The 20,128-nt window shown below is 36.7% G+C and overlaps 1 protein-coding gene across 1 annotated transcript in view; it reads left to right on the plus strand.

Annotated features, from left to right (window-relative positions):
• Window positions 1-333: 333 nt before the first annotated feature.
• LOC137503446 (zinc finger protein OZF-like) overlaps window positions 334-20,128 on the plus strand; it is a gene marked incomplete at its 3' end in the record, with an annotated part of 113,055 nt that continues 93,260 nt past the window's right edge. The window contains exons 1-3 of the mRNA XM_068231032.1: window positions 334-427; window positions 2,591-2,721; window positions 11,193-11,288. Of these exons, the coding sequence (XP_068087133.1) occupies window positions 2,656-2,721; window positions 11,193-11,288 (162 nt within the window). The remainder of the gene's footprint in view (window positions 428-2,590; window positions 2,722-11,192; window positions 11,289-20,128) is intronic.

A 20,128-nucleotide genomic window follows, 5' to 3' on the forward strand; every position in this document is an offset into this window, starting at 1 on the left:
GATCTCTCCTTCGATGGCTGTCCACATACGTTACGAGTTATGGACCGGCTGTCGTATTATTTTTCTCCCCTGCAGCAACTAATGACGAATTTGTGTATTGTGGTCTGTTTATACCCGGAGAGGTTAATTTTCTATTATAGATCCTCTGTGGGCCAGATATAGCCGGACATTGTACCCAGTACTTGGGAGTTGTTAGCGGTAATACATCCTTTTGTAAATTCAGCCTATTGTACTGAATGATATAAATTAAATTTGTACTACATTAAAATCATCGGTTTTGTTTCGAAGTGTGAGGTAAGTTGTTATATGAGACGAGTATTGGCCAGTTGTACAGCTTATTCCGTTCATTGTGTTACATATTTTCTTTATTGAGGAATCGTGATTTCTATCATTTTACACTGTGTTCACACCCTCTAACGTATTGTCGGTAATGTTGAAGTTTCAATCATTTACTTTTGCCGAACATACAGATCTCATTTGAGAACCGTAAACTTAATAAGTTAATACTAATCTTTCTGTTTCAGCATTCCAGCCTACATAATTTTATATTTAATACTTTTAATTTTTCTTAACTTTTACGTTTACTTAAGCATTAAAAGTGTATACTTCTATAACTAGCTTTCTTCTTGAAAACTCCTGGCCTTTGCCTTACAAGTGCCGGCAAGTTATGTGTTGTAACAATGTACAGTGCAATTAAATTTAGAGGAATGAGGAATTTTTCTGAAGAGCTACGCGGGTGATAGTTTCAGAAAGAAATTACAAGATGTAGTGTATAATTTTAATTATTGTGTTAATGTGTTATTTACCTCTGTGTGCGATTTGAGTTTTGCTTTACACTGTCGGCTGCGAAAGGTTGTAGTAGGGTTCGAAATCTTGAGATTTGTTCCGTTTAGGATATCTGGAATATTATCTGAATATGTAGAATTCTTGGTATATAAGTGTTGTTATGGAGATTCTTCTGTATCACATCATTACTCCACAACACAGCTGTATCTAGTAATTAGTCCTTATGTTTTATTTATCAGTAGAATGCCTCTCCTTCTAAACATATTTCCTGATAATTATGGGTGTGTAAAATATCTCCTTCAGGGGTGAGTGGCGGCGAGATTGCATGGGTTCGAATTCCGCGATGGGCAGCCCAGAAATTGCTTCCGTGGTTTCCCCATTTTCTCATTAATTAACCTTAATTAACTCTCCTATCTTCCTAACACCGAGCTCGATAGCTGCAGTCGCTTAAGTGCGGCCAGTATCCAGTAATCGGGAGATAGTGGGTTCGAACCCCACTGTCGGCAGCCCTGAAGATGGTTTTCCGTGGTTTCCCATTTTCACACCCGGCAAATGCTGAGGCTGTACCCCACGTAAGGCCACAGCCGCTTCCTTCCCATTCCTAGGCCTTTCCTATCCCATCGTCGCCATAAGACATATCTGTGTCGGTGCGACGTAAAGCAAATAGCAAAAAAAAAAAAAAAAAAAAAAAATTACAAAGTCATCTGTAAAGAGTGAGGCCTTTGCCTCATTGGTTCCCACTTGTGGATTTCATCCATGACTGTAATGAAGTGTAGAGGGGACAATACACATCCTTGTTGAAGTCATGTTTCTACTTTCAACCATTTTGTTTGTCCTATAGTTGTCTTCATATTGATTTCTCATCTTTCATTTTTGGCTTTTATAATTAGTTCTCCTCTCCCTGCCTTCTTTTTTAATAGTGCATCGAAGACAACTTGTGGTACACAGCCATATGCCTCCTCAATATCTGTAAATGTCATCACTAAATCCTGCCTAACTCGCATCTTTTCTACATCACGTTCTTTAGATTAAACGGAATGAAAACCTTAATAATTATGTTTGCACTGAGGTGAAGGTGAAACATGGAAAATAAGTGGTGCCGAGAAAAACAGAGTGGAAGCTGTGTTATCGCAAGTTGTTGAAGATCAGATGAATAGAACACGTCTCAAATAAAGAGTTAGTGAATCAGCTTGATGAGAGGAGAATGGTTTGAGATAATTTGATCCTAAGAAGGAAAGTTTTGATAGAACAAATCTCAAGGCACTGGAGCGCAAGTGCAGAGGACAAAAATGGTAGGAAGTTTCCGAGATATGGACCAAGGAGATCAGAGTGATATGCAAACGAATTAGTCACTGAATTCTTCAAGAAATTTTGTGAATTTCAATCACAATCATCGTATGTTGGATTTTTAGAAAGAAAAGTCAACATGCTGTGGTTTCAGTTCCATATGAAACTGTATATTATATAGCTATAAATAAGAAAAGTTTTGAAGTAAAACCAGGGGACTATGATCTCGATATCGACAGATATGTTAAATTAGATATCCTATGGAGGTGATCATTATATTAGAAGTCATTTAAAACTGGAGGTCTTTAGCTATGATCATAACATCCGTCATAGAAAACTTGAAGTCCCATAGGTACGATCACGGTCTCAACAATCATTTAAAATTTTGAGTCTTTTTGGTATAATCATATTGTTGACAGTCATATAGAATTACAAGTTTGTTGCTTAGTCTGTTGACAAATAATGTAAGTAGCAATGACAGCAATTAGGAAATATATTTTTCTGGCCTGTGTTTCAGTGTAAGGTCATTGAAAGTAATCAACGATCCCCAGTACCTTCTAACTACTTCAGTGGCAGTGTAAAATGGAGCTGGAAGTAAACATCAAAGAGGAACCAGCCTGGCTTGAAGGAACAAGAAATGCATCACTTGTAAGTCCCATTCCAGATAAATTTATAGAGATCAGAATTTAACCCTTAGTAGCTGAATAAATTTGGTACCACATAACACTGTGTAGTAAAAGGGAAAAGAGCATAGTTGACTATAGCAAAGACTAGAATGCCTCAAGCATCTGTAAATCGCAGTATGTTGTGTGACATTGTTTCATGCTTACTTTGTAACCTTGAAACCTATTGTTGTATCCCATTATATGGCCATATGGCTGCAATAAATTCTTATTAATAAATTTGGTCAACTCTTAGGAATTACAAACAACAGTAGTCGTGGCATAAGCCCCAGATTAGAGCCGTTGAGTGGACATTTGGCCTCTAGCATTTACTAGTGGACGGCAGTGCATTCTTTGTTTGATAGTGGCAAAAAGCTGAATTATTGTTGTGGGCTTGATAGTGAAGGAGCCTAGGTTAGGTCCAGGTAGTGACAAATTTGTGATAGGCATTGTCTCAAGATCGAGTCTTCAGGGCATTTCATGTGTTAAGTACCCATTGACTGACTCTGTGTTGTTTAATTGTTTACCTCTGTTGGTTATTGAAATTGATTTCTGAGAGGTGTATGGTTATGAATTTATTCTGCATGGTATGGTAATGAAATCTTTGTGGGATTGACATCATTTCCTGTTATATGTCAGCCAATTGCAGTGCTAGTAGTTGCTGAAGTGATGGAAAATGGTGAGTGCTAGATTGAATTAGGTTATGGACAGTAGATCCCTGGCTTGCATGGTGAACATAATTTTCCTCCAAAAAAATTCCAGATAAGATTTGCATCATTTAAACTTCTGTACAATGTCACTAATGTTGGGTGAGCATGTAGTAAATTCTGCTGTGGCAGTTTGCTGTGAGTATAGCTCATCTAAAGGAAACACGCTGATAAAGGCGGAGATGCCGTGGAATTGTTTTGAGAAGAAGCAAGATATTTTCATCATCTTTCCTTGCTTTGTCTGTTGCTACTCTAATCACAGTCCATTGCTATCCTCTGAGTGTGGATTTCAGTTCAGTGGCTCTTCATCTGATAGCTCAGATAGTAAACTGATGACTTGCTAATTATGTGTTGGCGAGTGTGATTTGGGTTCCGTCTAGAGGTATGTGGAGAAGCTGTATTATCACAGCACGTGCCTGTAGTTGTACTAGCATGAAAGTGAATTCCTGCGCATCATTCTGGCACCTCAGAGTCTTCGAAAACCTTGAAAGTTGGAAGAGAGATGTTCAGTGAATAACTGTGACTTGACGGTGATAATTAAAGTCAAAATTCTTCAGTTAATGCACACTATTGTCAGAATAAATGTGTGTTTGTTGAGTTCTAATTTACAGGCACTACAGAAGGTAAAGGTGTGAAAATATCAAGGATGTGAGCATTTTGCTTTGTTATGTTCTGTGTCAAACTTGAACCTGGCATATGAGCACACTCCTGATGAAGAACTCTAGGTTTGATAGTTCTTATAATGATACTGCTTCAAAGTTGTACAGATCTCAAAATGATGTTAAAGAAATGTGTGCTATTATTGGAAACTGTTGGTGAGTGTGTTAATGTTTGTGTTGGATTAGTCTGTATTTTTTTCTGTCTGTATCAAATGTACTTTGTTTTAGGGGTCACACCTCTTCTATTTTCTCCTGTGATTAAAATAGAGGATGGTTGGCCCAGTTTACTTTTTTAAAATAATAACCTCCAATACTACTGCTCCACCATTATCACCACATGGTAAAAATTATTACACCTGTCTTAATTAGTGTAGAAGTTGAATCACATATCTTTCGTCAGTGTTTTTGAGACTGGATACATCAATCTGCTAAACAGAATGTCAACACAGGTATGATTACTCTGGGTTACCCTCACATCTACAAACTGCTGGAATATATTTGTGTTAAGGAAAAAGGAGATTTGCCTATGGCATATGAGAGTTAAAATCTGAATGTGATTTCTTTCAAAATAAGTATTTTTCTTAGACATTGAATTCATTTAGAAAGGCAGAATAGTCATTAGCTCATTTTATTTCTCAAATACATGTCTGTGTCTATGTTACATAGAGAACCATGTCTAAGGGATCTAGAATATATGATATCTTGGAAAATTCAATTTAATGTGACCCTTCATAGTGGGCTCCAACTCTTTGAGGATTTCTGGCACATTAAAATAACTTTTCTTTCCTCTTTGTAGTTATTTTCCTCCCTACTTTGTGCATATTTTTCATCCTTTATTTACATCACCTACTGTTCTCTTTCTTCTATATTGAATAGGTTAAGTCAGTATATTCTAGAATTTTATACTTGAATACACTTTTATTAATAAATTAACTTATATTAGAATGTAAGCTTTTGATCACACTCCCTCCCCCACCTCCTTTCATACCGACGAGGTTTAAAGAATCCATGTGAGATTAAAAGGTCTCGTGGGAGTTCATGGAAGATCTGAAACTGCTGATGTACACTACAACACTGCTGATGGTGTTCTCATCCCCACAGTTCTTCACAGAACACTGCATACCATACTAGAAGTAGTAAAATGTTTCATTTGTAGTTGCTTTGAGTTTGGGCTATGTCACATCTTTCCCTGCTATATGACTGTGATGAGCCTTTTTCTTGCATGTTCGTTTTTTATTTTCACACTTGCAAGCATTGAAATATGCTGTTTGAAACAGAATTGTATCAATGCAGCATGTAGCCCCTGTGATCTCAGCAAAACCACAATATTTAGAAAACACTGTAGGGAAAGTTTCCATATTGTTAAGTGAAGGGAACTTAATTTAAATTGAATAATTTTCTCTTTTCCCGTAATTCAAATGAGTTCAAAAAGAATTTTAAGAACTTTTGAAGGAAGGAAGAGATTGTACTTTCAAATGAAATTCATTTTGGAATCACAGACATTTGCCACAATTAATTTGATATTAAAACTTCAAGACGGAAGTGAGTCGATTTGTTAACATATTTTTCATCAAGCAATTAATAGGGAAAATGCAAGTCTTACTCAATGAAATGAATAAATTTTGTCTTAGAAATCGGCTATTATTTCGATCACCGTATACCTTTCTCTGTACCTGCTCCATAAGGACCGTTAACCCATTGTAGAATCTCATGCCCTTCTTCCTTATTCCATATCTTTTCCTGGTACAGAGAGGGAAGGATACAGTCGGCTCCCAGTGAGTGGCCTCGATTTGTATTGATGTATAGATGGCGCACAAACTTGATTTGGAGCTGCGACATGCAAAGTAATGCAGGTATTAAGTGGAGTTACATGAATAACTATGAACACGAAGTAACATCAACATGGACAGATTTTGTTCCAACACTCGAGCGCAAAATTGATTACACCTTTAGTACTTCGTGCTATTGGAGCTTCATCAAACTTTAAATATTTTAAAGTGGTTAATCACTTTGCTTTGTTCGCAGCCATTGGAGCACTTAGGCTGAGTATTATTGACCAAAATTCAAAGATAGAATTAACACTCAGATGGTGGTGTCCAGCACACTGTTAAATATTAAAATTGATCAATCCAATGCTGAGATGGAAGAATTAGCTATCCAAGAAATTAACACCAGTGAAAAGATGGAGCCTAGGTTTGTGGAAGGTCAATCCGCTCTAGAGAGGAGGTTTGCTGAAGCAGACAAGACCATTAACAATATGCTCAATGAATCAAATACCAACTTAGAGCAAAGATTCAAGGAAGCAGGTGCATGAATTGAGAAGAGATATTCTGACTCCAGTGGTAAAGTAGAAGCCAAACTCAGTGAATAAAAACCCTATTTCTTGAGAATCTTGAAATTCTCAAGGAAGAAATTAGAGCACAGGATGTAGCGCATATAAGATGGTCTGGCATAACCACAGGCTTCATAGCCTGAGTCACGCCATATAAAACAAGTCAATAAATCAATAGAGTCTGTAGATTGTGTCATTAGAACAGTTCTTCTATCAGTTCAATCGTTCGCTTCCGAATGAAAGGAACTGATATCTGAATTTCAAGAATCACACAGCCACATATTGCAAGGTCAGATTAAAATGGCCCAAATTCAGGAAAAATTCAGTGAATCATTTAAGTATGATATTAGTAAAATCAATAACGATATACGACTTATTAGAACTAGCCAAGGAGAATTTGATAAGCGTTTCACTGGACAGTTAGAAAACACAAATACCACAAATGCAGAAATGTTAATGATCTCTAAACCTGAGACACTGTATTTCAGTCTAAAGTAAAAAGTCCATCTGAAGAGATGACACAAATTAAGCAAAAGGAAAACCTATCATTTTCATCAAGCCGTGCTACTTAATAGGATATGTCATATACAGCAACTCTTATTAAGATCCAAGACGACAAACCAACCAAATTTTCCGGACGAGTTGTGTACACAGCCCGGGAAATTTTACGAAACTTTGAAGATTATTTACAGTCTCTAAGTTACTGGAAGGCAGAGTTCTCTCGTGGTTCATCGCATTTAAGAGTAGTTTTGATACCTACGAGGATTTTAAGAAAGCTGTTCTAAACTGTTTGTTGGATACGGAAACCCAACATCTTGTAAAAGTGCAATTATACTCCAGAAAGTATAATTCTTCAGTCAATACGTCCCGATACTGTTATTATCTTCTCATACAACTTAAGAAAATGCAATTTCTGGATGCTCCACTGCCGGATAAAGAGCTTATTCAGATAATGACTTTGCAATTCCCGTCCCATGTACAGGAGATACTTGTAACTGCTAACATTCGGACCATAGAACACTTATATGCCACAATAAGGAGACCTGATACTGCTAACAACCAGTTAACTCCTAAAGGGGGCAGGACTAAAGATATTTCTACCAATTCTGCCGAGATTAGGACGCCTGATTGAGAGAACGTAAAACCGAGAGAAGAGAGGCGGAATAACACAACCTCTCTCAGTAGGTATCGTGGATTTCCAAGACGCCAGAATCGTGGTGAAGTTCCCTATAGGAACAGACCTTCTTGGAGAAAACAGGAGGAAGCTCCAGAAGAAAGAAAGTATTATAGAAGAGAAGACCTAGAATGCAGGTGGAAAGAAACGAGAGAATACGCCAGAGAAAGAATCAAACCTAACGATGACCCTGGACAACTTCGTTGGAATACCAGCAGCATATCAGAGCACAAGAGAAGTCTAGTCATGATACTAAATGTAATCACTTTAATTGACTCTGGAGCGCAATCCTCACTTATATCTGACAAACTGATTGAGTCTTTGAAGAAGAAGAATAACGACATTTTGCTAATGCCAGTTGCATAACTGAAGGTCCAAGGAATAATTCCAGATAAAATATCAAATGTAGGATGCAAGCTTTCGTAGAATTTTACATCAGTGGAAAGTCATTTGAGCATATTTTTCTTGTAATAGCACGTATCAACTGTAATATTACTTTAGGGTCAGACTTTATGATAAAATATAGAGGAACCATAAATTACGACGCCAATCTTGTAAGTTTGAGCAATGCTGATTCTCTAGAGCTACAGCTGGTGGATCATGGGGACATAGAGACTGAAGAGATTGGAACCCCTGCCGGAGAGGTCAGTCGTGACTATGTATTACCCGCTGAATGCGAGGATGCACTATCCGAAGCAATGGTTGTTACGAAGGGTGAACCAGAATAGGACAAAGAAGAGTCCGTACTTGACGAAAAGTCCATAGTCGGTCCCTAGAATTTTATATCCTTATCCAGTGTGGCTGAAGACCCAGAACTCGTAGCCGGATTAGGGAAAGCTGGACAAGAGGTATTCAATATCTATCGAAGTGTATTTGATGACCAACTCGTTGAAATTAAGGGTTTCGTATATCACCTTATTGTAACTGATCATTCCCCGTATAATAGAAAGCCGTATCCGATTCCAAACAAGTTTAGAGACGAAGCCAAAGTCCTTATCCAGCAAATGAAGAAAGATGACAACATTTCGCCTTGCGTTACGCCTTATATCAACCCACTGGCAATTGTTCGCAAGTCTAACGTTCGTATTAGGTTATATCTTGAGGCTCGCGTCTTCAACGAGAGATGGGTTCTCGAATATGATCGTCCTCCTCTATTGAAAGACATCATCAGACGATAGCAAGGATGGATGTTACCCTAGGGGGTATATACAAGGTCTCCAACCTCAAGATATATGTCCAGAAACAAAAACGAGCAAAAGGAAATCCTTCGAGTTTTCTTTAGCCACTGAGGGAGGAATATGTACTAGGAAGCATTAACGGCCTGGAACATTATTGTGTAATGTCAATTAACTGCAACGATACGGCCCGACGTGCGAAGAACTGCAACGGCACGGCTCAGGCAGGCAAACAGCGAGCTATTAACGTCAGAACTTCCACGTTGGAGATTGACGTCATGATCACGTGAACAACGCATGATTGCTTTAGAACATACGAGAAGTACTTTCACTAACATTTTATCCCGTGGAGATATCAAATAATGACATACACGATCTTGTAGTCCATGATTTAAACATCAACATGTGGAAATTTTATTAAAATTGGCCCTCGGATTTAAAAGTTATTCCACAGTAAAAAATGGAATTTTATCGGAAGGGGAGGAAAGCTAACACAGCTGCACGATATAAAAGAACAGCAATCACGTACTCTGCTTCAATTATCTTCGGACTTGTAGTCCAGTGAACAGTGTCGGTCTTAGAATTTTTTTAATTATTACTACAACTTGGTAATCTCATCATTTTTAAAGTGTTTAACAGTGCTGGTGATAGTAACTTACCTTACATTTTGGACTTTAACTCGAGTGAACTGGACTATATAAAACTTATAATTTTCTTCTAGACAGAATAACTTAAAACATTTACAACTGATAAACGTGTGCAAGTTAAGGACATTTTCTTGTAAAATAATGTCTCGTTTACTAAAGCAGGCTATCTCATAATAGTGCTTTAATATACACATCTAATGACAATTTTGAACTATCAACGTATTGAATCTTTCGTCGCGAGTGCGTGATGTAGTACCGCAATCAGGACTTGTAAACAATCGCGAGATACAACATTCCGTCATTTGAATAGACTGTGATCTCAGTGTGAAAACACTTGTACATATCCTCCCACTGCTATTTTAAACGACGATTTTCAGAACAATAATTATCAGCAATTTACTGCTGGTGTGCACTTAAGACGATACTGTGTTCGTAGTCTGAAGCAGGTCAGATAAGACACTCGGTAAGTTTTACTAGTCAGTTGAACTGTTTCGTGTTGTATATCCAGCCAAAAACGCGTTAAAACCTGAGTGTCAATTATATTCATGTCTACCTGTCAATGTGGGATTGATGACATGGGACATGGGACGTGGTCTCAACTAGGGAGTTTAACGTGGTACCATGGGTGATGACATCACGACACCGGCTGTCAAACATGCTATTCGCTGAACCGCATATCTTCACAAACCATTCCTGAATTCCAGATTATTGTTGATATGAGTGTTTCTCGGACTCTTTTTGAATTCCACAAGACTATCTTTTCATTGTTGGAATATTAGAATCAGTGGTTTAGATAGCAGTTCAACAAACAGTTTATTCACTCTTACTGGAAATCATAATATTCCAACAGTATTATCAGAATATTTAAACTTCTATTCGTAAAGAAATTATAAGATCGAACTTTGTAAGACGAATCTCTTTGCGATATCCTTTTAAGTGTTAAATGTTTAAAGAGAGTCTAGTGGAGACTTGCACAATTTTAAGTGTTAATCATTTAGAAAACACTGTAGGGAAATTTTCCATATTGTCAAGTGAAGGAAACTTAATTTAAATTCAATAATTTTCTCTTTTCCCATAATTCAAACGAGTTCAAGAAAGAATTTTATGAATTTTTAAAGGAAGAGGTTGTACTTTGAAATGAAATTCATTTAGGAATGACAGACATTCGCCACAATTAATTTGATATTAAAACTTCAAGACGAAATTGAGTCCGTTTATTAAAGTATTTTTTGATGAAGCAAATAACAGGGAAAATGCAAGTCCTACTCAATGAAATGAATAAATTTTGTCTTCAAAATCAGCTATTATTTCGATCAGCGAATACATCTCTCTGTACCTGCTCCATAAGATCCGTTCACCCCTTTGTTGAATCTCAAGCCCTTATTCCTTATTCCGTATATTTTCCCGATACAGTACATACGATTTAGTGTTAATGACTATGGCAGCATCCTTCCAAATTCTGTGCAAGATGGCCCCAATTCCATCTCTTCTAGGGTATCTTCTGATATGACTAGAAAATATATCTAATTTTATATTTGGTTTTCAGTCCCATTCTTTCTCTGACATAAGGAGTGAAGAAGCCCATTTTCAGTACAGACTTTGGTATTAACAATCTTCTGTCGCTAGAAATCTTTCTTAAACATTAGTGAAATTTTGAAAGTAACTGTAACACTGGCAGGTAATGAATTATCATGTTCATTTGTTGGTGACTGTATTTGTAGATACGTGTTATGTGCATACCTAATATGCCTTATTTTCCACAGGAAAATATTGAACATGTATCAGATATGGTAGTTCTGAAAAATGAAGTTAAATCAGAGTTAACAGAGCCAGGGTCAACACAGGAAAATACTCTTGAGGTAATGTACATAATTTGATAATCCATCTACAGGTAATGAAAATAGTTTAAAAATGGCTCAACAGATATCAGTTGTTAACCCTTCATTTCAATGCATACGATTGATAGTCCTATGGAAAATATACTTTTTTATGAGATTGACTGTTTACTTCGCCAATTTTCATTTTCCTTCAAGTTGTTCCACGATCTTGCTTTATGTATTGTGTAGCAGTTAGGATTACCCGAAAGACCAGTACCGTGTTATCACTTGTGACCTGGTATCATTCTTACTAATACTTTTGACTTCGTAAATATTTTCGAACACAGAATTGCTATAAGATACATTTTTTTACTCTTACTGGACACTTTACTTGTTGCATCCAAATGAAACACCTTTGTAATCTTATTGATTATATTAATTATTGATTTCTAGATCATACAATTATTTGTAGGTATAAGTTGCATGGGATATGTTTGCTTACTATGAGCTATCACTTTTATACTGCACATATTGTAGCCATCTCGTGGCAAGCAAAAAATATTCTTATTCTTCCTAATATGGTCTGTGGTGTTACTAGTGTATTGTGACTTATAGTATTACTTAAACTTGCAATGAATAAATAAACGCTTAACGAATGAGAGCCTTTCTGTTTCATACTTCATAATGGATACTGTTTGTGAATAGTCCTTGTATGTTGACCGTTACTCACCTGAACATTCGTTACATGAATGAATCCGTCACAACCAGGATCACTGCCATCGTCCACTGCATAGCATCTGTGTCATCTTCTTTCAGTATGACTATGTTGTTATGGGGTATTTCAATGGGCCAAGGACACAAATATGAATACAGTAAAACAACAAGAAACAACATCAAAGCACAAAATTACTTATTTGGAGCAGCAGCATATGAACATAAAGCATGGAAGGGGCCCAGGATAATAGACAGTTAAGAGGGCAAGATCTTAAATTACCACTTAACTAGTTGCCAAGTCGAAGTAACCAGCACTACCAAATGAAGAGACACAATTAGAATTGGAGTTAAATATTTACTTAATGAATAAAGATTTAAATTTCATGAATATCTACAATTGAATTACCATTTTAAATGAATAAAATTACAAGAAATTTGATAACTAATAACTTTAAATAAGTTACTAAATAATGTAAAAGTTAACCAATTCTATAAAACAATAAGGATACTGAAAGGTCGATACCTTTCTAGATTATTACTATGAACCTGAGACCATTTAAAAAAATTAATACTTAATTTTAAGATATACCTTTCTAAAAAATAGAATACTGGCCAGTAACTAAGTATTAATCTGATTAAATTGAACTTTGTTTCAATTCATTCTTACATGAATGTTTAAGCAATTACGGAAACAGAGACACAAGCAAACTCAAAATGTGACTCGAACAGCAAATAAAATCACATGTATAAATAAATAAATTTAAATGACAATAATAAACGGTAGAAAAATTTCCCAAACCAATTACAATATTACAAGGGAAAAACATATTAATGGTCCACAATTAACAGAACAATGTTACACGAACTGAAGCATACAGCTACCTGAGCCAATCTATCATTAATCATTAACAGGCAAGGCCTGCCAAAATTAAAGCATCCACAAGATAAGGGATAAGAACTTTGTGATACAACAAATAAATAATGGAAGGTAAAAAAACAAAACACGGATGTGAATAAGACATGTGAGCATGAACCAAAGGAGAATAAAGAACAGGAGAAACAAATTTCAGTTCCCTAGAATGGCCTAGTTACAGAAGATAAATAAAAAGAATTATTAATACATTGATTGATAGTTGGATTTACAGAGTATTTAACAGGTGATCAAAATTGTTATAACATTTAAAGTGAGTGGCTTAGGAAACAGCATGATGTGTATATGAGGGATAATCAAATTTAGGCCCCCAGAACAGCGAAAAGAATGATCCCATAATGATAAATAAACCAACACAGGGCAAAACACAAATTTACAGCACGATTAGAGATCACATATCAAAAACAAGGAAAAATAGAATGAAATACACCGGCCAAAATTTAATAAATATAATAATAATAATAATAATAATAATCAAAACCAAGGAAAAATATGGAGGCGAAAATTTAACACAAACAATAATCTCAATGAAACAATTAGAATGACATTAACACTCATAGGCACAAATTACCTCTTGGTTTGGTTTGATAAAAATCTAGACATGTTAATATGATATTTTTAACCTAATTACAATTGTTTGTTGAGAATATTATTCATCAGGTGGACGTAAAAGTTGTTGCCGAAATTTCCTACGATCGGTAGGCCTAATATTAGTAACGTCACATGTTGATCGATGGCTTGTTACTTCAATTTATGGTAATAACTTCAACTAATCCATGGCAGCAGATATTCAGCATGAGTTTGGGAAGTCAAATTGCTTACATTTTTACTGTGGACTATCCAAAATAATGTTATCCAAAATTAACGTATTCTAGTCTCATTTAAAGGTACACACAGACAGCAATTTAGTGCTCACATGGCTTTAAATAAAATAAAAATTGAAAGGTAATAACTGGAAATATAAAAAATTAAGGCTTAACCTTAATCTTCAAGCACATTAACCTGGAGTATTTAAATACATTCCCCAGATACTCCAATATGTCTTCCAACAAACACGACATGGAGCTCGGCTGAAGCACAATTCAGTAACTAGCCGGAAGCTCCGCGCGCCAGTATTGATTTTCTATGCAACTGGTTGTGATTATTAATAATCAGCAATAAAGACAGGAACTGATATTGTTACTAAATAATGTAAATCATACGTACCTAAATATGCTTCAAGCTCTATCAAAGGAATAGGCCTATAGGTTTTCCTTTATCTACAAAAAACCTCTCCATTTCACAATATATTTCCACTCATGTATTTTCCAGCAGTTTCACAGTCTTTACAAGACGTAAATTCAATGAGGCACTTTGGAAAACAAGTCATATCGTTCACACGAAAGTTTATGTTGGTAGGGCACACGTTCATCCTACACGCTCGGAAAATGTCAATGTTCCAGAAATTGATTCACAAAATACAAGTTCGAATAAGTTCGAAACGCAAGTTCAGTGTGGTACACAACACTCGTGAAAATTCAAAGTCCTTTCAATCCTCGTCGAATAACTAAGTCCCTATGTGGCACTTCCAAAAATAACAAAGTTCCAATGTGTAGAAATAACAAAGTTCCAATGTGTCAAAATACTAAAGTCCCAACACGACACTCGAAGAAAATAAAGTTCCGATGTGTCAAAATATAAAAGTCCCAACACGACACTCGAAGAAAATAAAGTTCCGACGACAATGTTCCAGTATGTCACCTTAAGAAAATAATAAAGTCTTACCGTGACACTTGGCGGAAATAACTACGTTCCAATGAGACGCTTCAGAAAAATAACAAAGTTCCTATATGGCACTATAAGAAAATATCAAAGTCCAATCACGACATACGAAAAATAACAAAGTTCCAATGTGTCATTATGACTAAGTTCCAACACATGCTCGCAGAAAATAACAAAGTCCCAATCAGGCACTTCAAGAAGATGATAAAGTCCCGACACAACACTTAGAGAAAATACCGAAGTTCCAATACTTGGATTTCGAAGACTGTCAACTAGAAGTTCGACACACACAATACTCCTCCTGTCACCCGTGTCACAGAGACGGCGGAGTGACAGATACTGAATTCGTAGGTCGGGTTGTCCTCCTTTTACACACGTTCGCATGGAAGTGTCTAGAACCCGGGTATTATCTGCCCTTATAACTTCTATAATACTCGGTGGATTTTCTTGAAATCTTGACAGATGACGTCCATTGTAATGGTTTTTAAGATGGCAGTGTCGAAATAGCGATAAAGTAGCGCAAAATGTACTTTTGAGGGTAAGCTGGAACATAACCATATATGGTTGCGGATAGCTGGCTTACGACGGCCACGTCACTCGCTGGGTACGTCACTGCGTTCGGCGGGCTGCCTACCTTCCACCTCGCGCGAAGTTCAACAAACATACTTCGGACTTCTCTCGTAGCGGCGTTCCCGGTACAGTATATTTCCCTTCTTTTATGGAAAATCATGTATAACGCTATAAGGAAAACGTTAAACTGAACCGATTTGCATTTCCTGACAAAAATTTGTGAAATGAAGCACAGACTGTAACTACAATACAGTGTGTAGAATATATAATTATCTCCTCCTTTTATTGCTCTCATTGTGCAAGTAATGTATTGAACCCTTGAACTTACCATTCCATCGTTGGTCGGCCACAGCTGCTACAGTAGACCAATATATAACTCTTAAATCATGGGTCGTTGCGGGAAGAAATTCGGTCACGATCTTAACCAAACGATGGGATTCAGAAGAGAGCCTAACTACTTGAAATGAGGAGCAAATATGTGCTTACTGACTTTTATTAAATTCGAAATGGCACGACAACATTGTTATTTTAATATAAATCCATGAAATAAAAAAATATAAATCATTTATTATTGAAGTTTCAAACGCAGTCACATTGCATAGCGTTGATTTATTTCTCACAATTATCGAGGAGTTGCTTCGGAGAAAGTAATAAATTAGTGGACAGCGAAACTGAAAAACTGAAAAAGGAAAGACCTGAAAACCGGGCACCTATTACTCCAAACGAGAACTGAGAATTAATCCACACGATCCGTGGAAAATCTGACTTTCAACAAGTAGAACGCCTGATTTCCTCTCAATTAAGGTTATCCACCAGTCGAATACCCTTGCGGATACGGAACACCCGCCGAATGGACCCTTAGTCGAACCAAATTGACTATCAGTTGCTTTGGATAGGTTGCGAAATATTATGGGAAAGCATGGTGTTCACTACGAGTTAACAGCATCATTCACAATTGAAATAAAATTCCACCATGTATTTGTCATTCATGACACCCTTAAGTGATAAAATAATCCCGATGCTAAATATGCATCACCCAAACAGCTGTTCGGAAGGAACCAACAACATGAACCGCGAGGATCTTATGTTACGTCATTCTGAAGGAACAAAACTGCGAAATGCAGGAAACACTTATTCATCACGCATTTGGAAGAAATGCTAATCACTGAAGTTAATTAAAAAGTGGTAAATCACTTGAAAAGTATTATTATCGAACCAATTTTCAGGTTAGAAATGATTATGTTACTCTTAATAAAATTACCGGTCCACATTGAAAAATACAACAAACTTAAGGAATTCTTTCCTTTTTCAACAATGACTACCATTACAGATCCATCTACTTATTGTTTGTCCCAACACACTACCTACAAAGTTAGCACTTAATCGAACTCAACTACGTATATAGATGAAAGAACGACAAAGATTGAAAATAAAAATAATATTACTGGCTGACGAATGGAAACCACATTCGCAACTCAAGTCTCACACTAATACATTGAGTGTCAATATGCACACTATCAAAACGAAACGGACGTCAGAACGACAAAAGAATTAAGTCCGTAAAATAAAATAAAATATCAAAGTTATTTTAACTCAACACGCATGGAGAATTACAGTAAAATATTTAATCACCATCAGGTCGATATCCAATGTTGGGCAACCCTCATTCGCCGATAACGGTCCCATATCTTAGGGAGCACCTTCCAGCTGTTGGAGTTGCGCACAAGTTGGCCTCATTATTTCCGATCTAACCCTCTTCATATTTCGTATTTTACTGTAGATGCTACCTTCGCCCAGGTCACTTCGCAAAAACAAAAAAACATCTAATCTGAGACTTGAGTATGTACAGCTGACATCCCACACCTATCGTCGGGCTCACTTAAAATCTGTACATCCTAACACTAATCTCTATGTACACGATACCTTCCTAATTCTATCGTCGAGCGTGAACTAGGACGTCTCATCATCAGTATACTCCAAGGATAACATGTGACGTCCTAAATCTATTGTCGGGCGGAAAATGGGTCGTATTATGCTTCTCCTGGCACATCAGGCGAACCAGCAATTTCAAACAAACTCTGACATTTCAGTAATAACCTGGTCAGACTAATAACACACAACGGAACAACGTCTCTTACTATTAAAGAAACGCAAGTCGGAAAATGCAGTAAGTCTCTATCTCGTTACAAAACGTGAACTCGAAAATAAATATGCGTGACGAGCAATCCCCCAAATCAAACACGATCTCAGCATGCGCAATGAATTTTTAGGGAAGAAAAAATAATATCCCAACACCCGTCTACAATTTAGTGGATGTTGTCCAAAAATAATAATCATCACTACCGCATTGGAAACCCTCAAATCGTCTACCGTCAATTTCAAATATTTATATCTCTGACTATCCAGTGAAACGAAATTCAATAAATTTATACGGTCACACAACACCAACCGTGTATTCTAAATGCTCTTTTATCCTTGAGGTCACATTATCCTACTATTCATACTGACTTTACGTAACTAGTCACTTGACTTTTACTACCAAGATTTTTAATCTTCACTAGAATCGTTTTTCACTTGGGATCTTACTAGAAATCTACGGTGCCTCACACAGTAGTCGTCTCAAATTTCGGATTGTTAGCGGAATACACTACAGCCTGCCACAATACAGCCTGTCGCACAAATCCTTCCTCGGCAAACAGAGCCTGTCTCAAAACTCATTCTCCTCGCCTTATCCCAGCGGTATTACTTAAAATCCAGGCTCCCTTTCACCTTCAGTATTCCTATCACTCTCATCTCCACATGTATAAATTCTTCGCTCTCAATCCATTTTTCTTATATTTCCAAGAACCTTTTCATATTTCGATCCTCTTGTAGAAAGCAATAACCATTATAAAATACACCTCTTTATTTTACTGTTACTACAACTTTCGGACCTCGAGAATACAAGAACACACCGCGATTTTCCGTATCATCGACATACACGATTCACAAAATTTTACTTCCCATGAATAAAACATAACTCTATCGAATTTCACTGGAATTTTCGAAATGCCTGCGATCCTTGTAAAACATACTTGTTAAATGCACTTTTAACATAGGAAAATTTTTATCCCGCGGTAGACATTATTATTATTATTATTATTATTATTATTATTATTATTATTATTATTACTATTATTATTATTAATATTATTAATATTATTAATTTCGACAAAAATGTCTGAATTCAAATGATACTTGAAATTTAAGACGTTCGCCTCGACTACTTTACCATTATCGCTTTCCTAATTTTCCTCACTTTGGACAATATATCATAGAACATTAACACCAGATTTAAACGTCGCATTTTACAGTTTCTTGACGTGAAATTTTACAAAACTAAAGATTTTCACACGCTGACCATAATTATAACACTTCTCGCCTGATAATTACAAATATCAACCCGACACACGTCTTAAAAAATTGGTTGGGACAAACAAAAAAGTTTAACCACAACATAATACAAAATATAGACAGACCTACATTGACGTCATCTCCAGCATTCTGGCTACATTTTCGCCAGCTGACCTCATGCTTAGCCGCACATTGGTACAAAGAACATCATCTTCTCAAACATATCAATCTTACAAATACTGCCTTTTCACACGTTATTAAGTGACAACACAAATCACGCACTTTCTTCGTTATAATTTGTACAGCACACCTCCTTCGTTCTGCAGTCGACTGCGACTGTCTCCCTTCTCCCCAGAGTCGGCTTTCAGTCACCCTAATACAACAGGTGTTCAACAGATAACGAAATCAGAACTACTCTGACTAGCTTCCCAACTCCCTTAACACTTTCCAACACACACAAGGTGATACAATAAAATCTGCTATTTCCTTTAACAGACGCCTATGCTATTTGTAGATCAATCTTATACAATTTTCTGCTGACGACGGGCGTAAGCTTCCACTGCTTCAGAAACCAGACCGACACTGAGAAAAATGCAGAGGGGGGTTTCTTTTATAGTCTTACAGTAGGATTGACGCTACTCACACCACTACGCTTGATTACGTAATCTGCTAATATCGCGTCCAAGAGACCGATTTTCATGAAACTTGTTCCAGAATTCCGGACAGACTTGTGATTTATTTAGATGTTAACCTCATAATTTTACCACACTCGCAACAGGTGAAATAAATTATTTCTGCCCGGGCGTTTAGCGGGTTTTCTTCATCCATTGACCTTGGCACGTGGAGCTAGTCCACTGATCTGACGCTGATTTGTACTTAGGCTTAACTTCATTTATATTTAACCCTGGGGGTTCTGTCTCCATGTAGGTTTTAAGAATAATTTAGACTATTTATTGCTGTATTTACTGTGTTGCCAAAATCTCTCGTTACGCAGAATTCCGTGAATTTGAAGAATTGTTGGGTACTCGAAGTCCACCGAGGTGTCACGTTATTTCACGAGCTTACCGCGGGTGAGTTCGTTCCCACGCGACAGCGAGGCTCTGGAAGTGCAACATGGCTGCTCTCAAAAATAAAAGTAGCTCGTTATTTGAAATAAATATTGATAAAAATAAAAAAATATGGATATTAATACACGCAAAGATCTCTGGAAACGGTATGCTTCCTACTGAAACCTCGATTTAAAGTATACCCCATTTAAGGTTAAAAGAATCAGGTACCTGTAGAAACATTACTTAGGGGTTCTACTGTATATGTTGAATGTACCTTACACGTGATTGTCAATAGGGTTATTTTCTCCATTCTGTCCTATTTCGAGATATGTACCCATCTTGTTGTACAGTCAACCTCATCTTGTATTTCATTATCAGATACTTTGAGCTCATCATTTTCTTCTCCCTCGGGGGAAACATGATCTTCATCATGAGTTTTTTGGGAAACGAAATATCAAGATCAG

The sequence above is a fragment of the Anabrus simplex genome, unplaced genomic scaffold, assembly GCF_040414725.1.
Source record: "Anabrus simplex isolate iqAnaSimp1 unplaced genomic scaffold, ASM4041472v1 ctg00000125.1, whole genome shotgun sequence".
Lineage (NCBI taxonomy): Eukaryota > Metazoa > Arthropoda > Insecta > Orthoptera > Tettigoniidae > Anabrus > Anabrus simplex.